The sequence below is a fragment of the Somniosus microcephalus genome, chromosome 1 (assembly GCF_052327205.1).
Source record: "Somniosus microcephalus isolate GS21.2 chromosome 1, FLI_Smic_1.0, whole genome shotgun sequence".
Lineage (NCBI taxonomy): Eukaryota > Metazoa > Chordata > Chondrichthyes > Squaliformes > Somniosidae > Somniosus > Somniosus microcephalus.
Window position 1 is genome coordinate 244,896,161 of NC_140987.1, and position 9,933 is coordinate 244,906,093.

Genomic DNA, 9,933 nt, shown 5'->3' on the forward strand with positions numbered 1-9,933 from the left:
GGCATTTCCAACGGCCAAATGCGTGAGTAACCCGACCGTACTCACGCTTCTGGCCTGGAATTTCTGGCCCATTATGTAATTGATGAGTTGTAACAGGTACTACCATATTTAAATAAAAATGTTTGGAAAAAAAAACCTCATTGCACTGACGTCATTGGGCGCGCAGGTTCCGGGACAATAAAAGACGGCGCGCGAGGAGCCCGGGCTTAGACCTAGAGTCGGTGCAGTTACAGTAAAGGCTCCGTGCAGTTACACTGTAGGCTGGTGCATTTACAGTAAAGGTTGGTACATTTACACTGTAGGCCGGTGCAGTTAGTCGGGTTTACATTTGCTGTTGGATTTTGGGTGGGTGAGTAGATCAGGTGTATAGCCGTATTCTAACCAATCAAATTAGAAATGCTTCCAGAAAGTCGCCTTGTAACAGCTCTGTTGTCGGGTCGGTGTTCAACCTGATTAGATGTTAATTTGCGGATTGGTGTTTGAGCGCCGATGCAGTTGCGATTGTTGAAGCGAGTCTCGGTTGTTAATAGTTCGCCATGTTCTCGAATCGTGTGATTTCCAGACGAGGGAGGTGGGAGGCTTCGCGTGAAAGTCGTGGGGTTTTTTTGTTCTGAAAGTTAATTTATTAAATTCTTGCTGCAGAGAGGACGTCATCATGGCCTCGACGGCAGTAGAAATGCCCCAGGTACGTTTCATTCGATATGCTCTAGATTCGAATTGCATTTAGATCTTGTAAACAGCAATCTTAAAATTGCTAACTTCATATTGAAGTTACACTAGAAATTGTTTTGTAGTTGCTTTGCTTAATGTTTTTTCAGTAGAAGTTTGTAAAATGAGATTTAGCCCCAAGTCCTCAAACTTGGATTCATTTTTTTCTCAATAGAACCATGTAACATACTTGCATTAATTAACTAATGCTAATTGTAACCTGTAACTGGAAAACTTGTGATATAACTTTTTTTTTTAAAGTTTTTGCTAGCATTCCTTGATGGCTCAGTAAACGTACCCAGTGAGTAGGTCACATAAACCAGGATGATTCCAGGTTTGATCCTTGCCTGCTGACTTTCCCCAGGATGGCAGTAGGGATTCTAGAGTTGACTCAATTTCTCCACCACACTGCCCCCCACCCCTTCCAGATTTTGTGAGTGAGGTGGCCTGGAGCTGTGGGTGAGAATATGATCTTGGTTGTATTTTTCTCTTGCCTTGCTTCTGTTAGTAGCCTAATGTTTGCTATCGAAGATCAAGTCCTGGAGAGTGATGGGAACTGAACTGGAGTATGGTGACACTGTCTCAAATGGCGTATAATAGTGGGGAAAGAAACTGTTTTAAATCTGTATTTGTTTTCTCTCCTGGCTAGAATGTGGTCGTTAGAGTGGCTAACTTGCCGCTTCTAAGTACTGCCTATGATATGGTGACGTCTGTATACTGCAGCACAAAGGAGAATCACCCATACCTGAAGTCTGTGTGCGAAGCTGCAGAGAAAGGAGTTACTGCTATTGCAGCTGTAGCTGTCACCAGTGCTATGCCAATCCTCCAGAAGCTAGAACCACAAAGTAAGAAATGGGAACAATTCTTTTTTGCCAGGTCAGACTTGATTCTGACCCTTGAGGTCTATTTTAAACATACTAGAATTGAATCAATGGAGGTGGCTTCCAAAATAGTCACTAGATGGCTAGGAATTGCATGAAAAGGAACAAGATTTAACTGACATTGACCCAATAGTGAAATCTGGCCATTACTGAAAAGCAAAACCTGTACAAGCCATAACTGTTGCAATTAAGCTTCATTAATGGTGTACTAAGTTTAGTGATGTGTTCACTAAACATTAGTCATCTCCTCATAGCTGATTCTGGTACAGTATTGCACAAACCAGTTTCAGTATTGCGCCATATCTCTACAGAAGGATATTTAAAACTGCTGACCTTTTGCCTAGTTGTGAGCTGATGACTTGCCTTTCACCTAGTTCAGACAGTCAGTGTTCTATTTATACAAGCATTCCTGAGGAAGCTACTTGTTGGATACAATGTTTAAACATAGATGTTTAACAACTTTATTTTGTGCTGAAGTTTGATAAAACTGCTGACTGTTTTCTTTCTTTGGAGGGTCACCGACTGTTCAAAAAGTTTTAAATCTTTAGAAGTTTTTGGTTTGAAATTGCAGACTTGAGGATAATTGCTGTCTTTTTTTATTTCTAAACTGTAATCTGGATCAATTACCTTACTAGGCAAAATATACATTGACTGGTCACTTCCTAAAACAGTTCTATGCTGTGAAAAGCTTCCATTTCTCTGCTGTTTTGTTCTTCTACTAATGACATTTTTTGAGACTTAATACAGAGGAAAATTTAGAAGATGATGGTTAAGTGACTTCCTGTACACGAGTCACTGCATTGGGTGGTGATACAGTTTTAGTACAGGAAACTTTTTTTTATCCGGGACCGACGTGGTGCCGGTTCATCAAAAATTCCGGATAACCGAGAGCTATAGTAAAAGATATGGAGAGCTGAGAGCTCTGTATAAAGCAACAAACCCTGTTGCTTAGCAGCAGGTGCAGAACAATGGCCACACGTTCCAAGAGTCTCTGTAGCTTAGCAACAGCTGCAGCCACACCCAATTGCACAGCAACAGATCGAGGAAGGCAAGTAATATGAAGTAAAACCTGAACCTACTCCTGAATTTTGCCAGTTAACTGAGATTTCCGGTTATTTAGGTGCCGGTAAATCGAAAGTTTCCTATATATTTATTTGGAGAGAAGTAGCATTATACTGGCAAATTGTGTACACCAGTAAGTGTTTGACATTCTTTTGACTAGTTTGAATGTTTTAAATGCTGCCTTGTTCACATGTTCATCTTTTGTTCTTAGTTGCATTTGCAAATGGTTATGCCTGCAAAGGGCTAGACAGAATTGAAGAGAAACTGCCTTTTCTCCACCAACCCACTGACCAGGTACTGACTGTTACTGTAAAGTTACTAGATTTGTGCAATCAAACAAGCTTGTACAAACATCAGTGCTCATTCACTTGACATTAGCACTGAGATTTTCATTCCTGAAATGTCTGGTTTTCCAATAGTTTTTTTTTGGGGGGGTGGGGGTCAAACATTTTAATGCTATTTGCCTCCCTGATTTGTGAAAGAAGCTCCTTGATTAGCATGCTATCTGACTATTGAGCAGTGTGGTAGGGTTCCTGATTCTTGGTGTGTCGTGCTCATCCCTCCTGAAATTGTTTCTGTGTGAGGCTGATCTTCAATGGTTTAATGGTAAACTTAATGACCAATACATGAGTAGTAATTGGGCAAGTTAACAGACAATAATTTGCTATTCTCGAGAATAAAATAAATTGTATTGCGTTCAGGATGCAGATCTGTACTTAAATAACATTCGGATCCCCAAAGAACTCTGGCTGACTGCATCTGGCAGGGCCTCCATAATCAAGCTACTAATTTGGTATTCTGTGGTGATGCAGTGAAATATTGCAGTGAAATATTTAGCTGATTTAAAAGTTTTCTGCTTTTGAGTAAATTTATTCTTAACTACAAATCTCTAGTTTTTCCTTCTATAATGGCATGAAATGTATTCTCATTTCACTAAAGCTATTGTGGCTGGCTCTATGATTAGATGAGAAAGCCAAATAGATTTCACTACTGTCTTTGCAAAGCACAATTGTGAGTAGGGATGCTATACATTGAAGTTTAAATGCAAAGCTACATACTTTTTTCAGTTTCTCTGCTGCCTATAGTGCACAATGTGGCCCTGTGGTTACAATTGGTGCAGGGACTGGGAATAAAGAAAGCCTTTTTTTAATCTTTGTAGATTAACTCAAAAGGGAAGATGTGTTAATAGTATACTGTCTGAACCTTGTACAGAGTATAATTGTTTCAGTGTTCAAGATATGTACAACATTGATTAACTCTTTTTTTATTTTTTATTTAATACTGAAATAAACTTTACCTGAACAGTATTCAAACTTAATTGAATGTTTCTCTGGAGGCCATTGTTGCAAAGGAATATGGTGAAACTATAATTGCATGGTTACTCTTTCCCCAGAAGGGACCCTGTATAACATAATCATGCAAAGGTGCTGTTGCCAACCTCCTACCACTTAGTGATAACAGGAATAGCTCAGCTAGGGACAGACCTCGTGCACGATAAAACTTGAGCAATTTCAAGCCCTGTTACACTTAAGCTCTGTCCATTTTGTTAACAGGTTGTTGCTAATGCAAAAGATGTGGTCGCTACAAAAGTATCTGGTGCCAAGGCTGTTGTAACCCATACTGTTACTGGTGCCAAGGAGACTGTTGCAAGCAGAATTACTGGAGTTGTGGACAAGACCAAGGAGACTGTCCATGAAAGTATGGAAATGACCAAGGCTGTGGTGAATGGCAGTGTGAACCATGTACTTGAGTCACGTATGGCTAGGATGTTCAGCAGTGGAGTGAATTCTGCCTTGACCACCTCTGAAGTGCTTGTGGACCACTACCTTCCTCTGACTGAAGATGAGCAAGGTGAGAAACTGTATGATGACTCCAAGTAAAATCTTGCATATGATTTCCAGTTTTTCCTTAAGTCTTTGCTGGGGAAGATTAGCCCTGCTCATGGCTGTTTCCTGAATACCCTTGCCAGGAAATGAAAATGCTGCTGAGCTAAACTTGCTCACTTTCCCCAACTTCAATTGTCAGCTGAGTCAACATTTTGCTTCCAAACATAGAGGCAGCACTAACACGGCCTGTCCATTTTATACCAAAGTACTAATCTGGATTCAAATTGTTGGTAACTAATTAATTGGTTAGCCAGGAGTAACTTAAGGCTGGTGTTGAAATCTTCCTATAATAGCTGTAAGGGACTTTTTTTTTTAATGCTTAATAATTGTGACCACTTGGATACAGTGATCTCTTGAAATACTTTACAATTGGGTATAAAATGCTTTTATTGTGTACATGTGCTTCTAACATGGGCCAAAACATCATCAAGGGAAAATGGTGGAATGCTTGTAGTTTGGAAAAGCATTCCACTAGTCTCTGCTGTTTTGAAAACTTGCTTTTTTAAGTCTTGAATTCAAATGTGGCTCTAAAACTTGAATTGCATGCCATCCATCCACTCCTATAATGTGTGTCCGTCTGCAATGTATCTGAGGCATTTAACATCCCTCTATGCAGCTGGCATGTGTACAAGGGAATTGGAAGCCTGTGTGTGAGGCTCATATAAAAACCCTGACAAACTTAAATTGGGGGAACTCCATAATGCAAATGGAGTACCTCCGCATCACTCCACTGCACAGCACCTTGTAGCTGAAATGAAAGACCCAGCTGGAAGCAATAAATCCAGTGTCCCTGCCACCCCTTCTCCATGCAGCTGCTGGAAATCGGCAGCTGAACTGAGTAGCCAGCAGTCCTTGACTAGTGCCAGAAATATAGGCTCCTGACCCTCTGCGTCATGTCTGAATAAAGCAACAGAAGGACAGTTGTCATATGCTAACTGTTGCATTGAATACAATGGCTTGGTTTTAGTAACATTTTCAGTGTCTTCAGCTAAAATGTGATGTTTGTCCTGGGTGTAGGAGGAAATAATCTAGAGTTCACTAAATATTTGCAACTCACTATTGCACTTTTCCCTTTTCCATTTGGCTAATGGGGTCATCATTGCAACTGACCCAATAACCTTGCTATGATCTTTCATGAGGTACTGACTGCCATGAAATTCTATGGCAATAAAAAAATTGTGAATCTTGTGTTCGAGGTGGTTAACAGAACCGTTCCTACTTCTGATGGCCAATGTCTGAATCAGTCGCTTCTCGCACAACAATAGCATGTTTTGGATAGAGACTGAAGCTCCTTCTGTCTTCACTCCAGCCATGCTGCATCTCACCAGCCACTCTGGCCTTTGAATGAGATTGCCAGTTTAGTGCTGAACTAGGTTGTAGTCAAACTCTAGCTGTAGATTGGCTTTTATATTTGTACTTGCAGCTAAGGAAGCCAGGAGAATTGATGGATTTGAAGTTGGACGTCTGAAACAGAGTTATTATGTGAGGCTGGGATCCCTTTCTACCAAAGTACGCCAGCGAGCTTACGAGCAGGCTGTGGTTAAAGTTCGCAGTGCTAAACAACGTAGTCAAGAGGCAATTTTTCAGCTCCGTCATACTATTGATCTGGTAAGTACGCGAGTCACACCAGTCATTGCACGCTTTGACTGACACAGGCACGATGGGCCAAATGGCCGCCTCCTCTGCTGTGATTCTACATTAATCTTTAGCAAACTGCAAACATTTCCACTGCTTGGAACACTTGACATATTCAGTTATTATTATTTAATATTGTATAGCTGAGAATTTATATTGTGGATGAGAATCTCCTAATTTCAAGAGAATTATTAATTTCCTGGTGCATTACACACACCTGTGGTTGTTTAAATTAATTTTGGATTCATTATCATGTAGCATGTTTTTTTTTCAGTATTCTAAAATGGATTTGGATTGCTGTTTCCTGCATTCAGTTTTTAACACTCTTCCAATATACTAAAGGCTATACCAATATCCAGATTCAATCCTGCAGATAGCTCCAGATGCAAGGCATGCTTGCTGAAAAATGGTGCTAAATTGTCCTTTATGTTCCAGATTGACTATGCCAGAGAAAACATGAGCACAGCAAACCAAAAAATCAGTGATGCCCAGGATAAGCTGTACCAGACATGGGTAGAATGGAGGAAATCTAATGGATATGAAGCTGATGAATCCCGTGCAGCAGAGGTGAGTTTGCATTAAGCTAGTCATGTGGCTGGTGTTAAGTCTTCTCCTGATAATGGCCATGTGGACCAGTAACTAACTAACTAATTTATTAGTTCACTAGTGCTACAACAACTTAGAATCCTGGAGTGTTTTTAACTGGACGGAGTGGGGAGGGAGGGAAAGCTTGGAGGGGAAAATGTAATCAAAGAGCTGGGCCATAAGACTTTTGAACATGGGAAGGCAGATGTTGGGAACATTCAAGGGCCAGGAGCATGATGGGTAGAAAGTCCATAATAGGATCTAGAAATAGGATGTATCTATAGTTCGAAGAGATCCTTAGGAAAGGGTATTCCATGGAGGGATTTGTGAGCATGGGAACTCTTGACACTGAGAGCTAGCTGTATTACACGCTTTATTAGTTTAGCAGTAATTTGCTATGACGTAGGGTTGGGCCAGAATGGATGTAATCACTTTAGGAGGGAAGAAAGGAGGAGGAGTTTTTATGCATTCTAATTCCTCTGGTTTTGATTTCCACCACCTCCACTTTTTTTTTTTTTTTTTTTTTTTTCGCCCCCCCCCCCCCCCCCTCCCCTGTCACACACACTCATGGAGAAACCCTCACTCAGGTAGCTGGTTACTCTTTCCATGGGAGGCCCTCACTCCTGTGGCTGGTTTCCAAATCTGTGCTTCATTCTGCTGGCTGAAGGCTGATCAGGACACGCTAAGATTCAGGCTTTTGGGAACGGAACCTATGGCACTATCAATGGACTTGCATGCAAATTTAAAAGTAGTTTTTGTTTTAACATTGCAACCACCTCTTCCAAGTCTTCATTACATTCTGTATAAAACTCTTAATATATGAAAACACTCAATGCCTGGCATTTGTATAATACGTGACTTTTTTAATAAAAGCACTTGCGAACATACAAAATTGACATGTAGGAAAACACCAGCTGGTCCATCAAACCTGTCCCACACTCGATGGCTGGAGCATTAACTAGACACTTCCCATTCCATAGCCATGTAAAACCAAAGGCCAATAAAGGGAAAATACTCTGGGGAAATTCCTCTCCAACACACTGGAGATCACTTGGACCAAGTGTTCTCCAGACACTTACCTTCGAAATGATGTGATCTCTGCCCCAGTCAGGAACCGGTCCAGCTCCCTCTTAAAGGCAGAGAGTCAGCACACCAGCCAACAACACATTCCAGAGGCTCACTGCTGTGGATGTTGGGCAGTTCTTGTATTCCCACTCTAGTTTAAACTCCTCTTAACCCCTGGACCTTTTTTTTCCTCCCCAAAAATCTGTTTGCTCAATAGGAATGCTATCCAGCCCTTTAATGATTTTATAGACTTCTTTCAGGTCACCTCTAAGTCTATGCTCCTCTATAAATAGACCAAGGTCCTTCAGCCTATCTGAGTAGCTGAGGTTCTTTAAGCTAGGATTCATTCTTGTAGCTCTCCTCTGGACCTTTTCAAAGGCCACTATATCCATGTGGGGTGGGACCAAAACTAGGTACAGTACTCCAGATGCAGTCTGACCAGCAATCAAATGGGCATAATGAAAATGTACACTGAACCAGGAATGAACAGATTGAGATGACCAGATGTTAAATGTGTTTGAGGGGGTGGTGTAAGGAAAAATAATGTTGGTTTTCTAAAAGGGAGGACTGTCAGCAGAAGGCTCAAAGCAATGGCCACAGAAGCAGAGCAGTTGGAAGAGGGGATATGATGGGATGATTGCAGAAATTGGGTGGGGCAGGCCATGCTGGGATTTGTAGATTAATTTGAGCCTTTTGTGAACTATGCACTGGGTGATGGGCAAACAGAACAGGATATGCAGCACCATTAGTTTGGTGGGTATGTGGGGGGGGGGGGGAGAGAGATGGGAGTTTAATGGTAGGGAGGAGATGGGGGTTCAGCAATAAGAGTAGGTGATTGTGGGTGTGACCTGTGTTCTCCAACTTGAAACATTAAAGCTGGAACTCCATCACTAATTGTGGGTCAATAGCTACCTCCTGTGATTAGCTTAAACCTCCACTCCATTTGTAGGTTAGCTTGTATTTGCTAACTGGGTAAAACTGAACCACTTGAATATGTTCTGTGGAGAACAGTGATGTAAAAATATTTGGTCTAGATAAGTCTAGCAGGAAGATAGGGTCTCAAATGTAACTGTTGTACATTTTTTTTATATAGCTGATTGAATCCCGTACACTGGCCATTGCTCGGAATTTGAGTCAACAATTGCAGACAACATGCCTCATGCTTGTAAGCAGCATTCAGGGTTTACCACAGAATATTCAGGAACAGGTCCACAGCATAACTGTTTCAGCAAGAGAGACGTACTCTACATTTAAGTCTAAAACATCCTTCAAAGAACTTCCTGGCCAGATCCTCTCCACAAGCAAAGATCAACTGACTAAAATGAAGGACTCGCTGGATGGAGTGATGGATTATCTGGTCAACAACACTCCTCTGAATTGGCTGGTAGGTCCCTTTTACCCACAACTGAATGGGTCCCAGCATACTGAGCGGCAAGATGGGTCCCAGCATACTGAGCGGCAAGATGGGTCCCAGCATACTGAGCGGCAAGATGGGTCCCAGCATCGTGAGCGGCAGGAAGAGGAGATTGAAACCACTGAAGAGAAACAATCTGAAGCTGCACAATTGTCCTGATGCTTGAACAACTTTAGCTTGTTTGTTGCAATATCAATTGCTGCTTAACCACTGCCTCTGCACTTGTCTCTTTTTTCCTTTTTGCAGAATGACAAAGATGCTGGGAATGGTATGAAATATAAATCTGCTTCAGTAATAGTAGTATTCCTCTTGTTTGAACAGTTTTAAATTTGTATTTCATATATGCACTTAATAAATTCTTGAGCAACCATGGTTACCTGACTCTCTTACTATTTAGACATCCATTGTCTTCTCCTGAACTGGCACAGCTTGATTTTCTGCATGAAATTCAATTAATAATCTAGGTTAATGGCTGAAGATGGAACCAAAATGTTAACAGCATTCTTGTGTAACTGTTAATTGAGGTCTGATCTCTCTGAGACAGGTGTTAAGCCACTAAATAGAACAAAGTCTCTGAAGGAATTTATGGAATGCTTGCCATCCAATAATGCTGACCGAGTCATTAAATAGCCATGTAATCCCCCGCGAGGCGAAAAACCTCGGGCCAATAAAGGGAAAATACTCTGGGGGAAATTCC

General features: G+C 41.3%; 1 protein-coding gene across 1 annotated transcript; it reads left to right on the forward strand.

Annotated features, from left to right (window-relative positions):
- Positions 1-18: 18 nt before the first annotated feature.
- On the forward strand, positions 19-9,604 carry LOC147124685 (perilipin-2-like). Its single transcript, XM_085991554.1, is given in 9 exon segments — positions 19-96; positions 643-685; positions 1,358-1,553; positions 2,863-2,945; positions 4,205-4,502; positions 5,961-6,145; positions 6,608-6,739; positions 8,916-9,376; positions 9,378-9,604. Coding segments are annotated over 9 exon segments (1,437 nt in total). The 5' UTR covers positions 19-82; the 3' UTR covers positions 9,403-9,604.
- Positions 9,605-9,933: the final 329 nt, after the last annotated feature.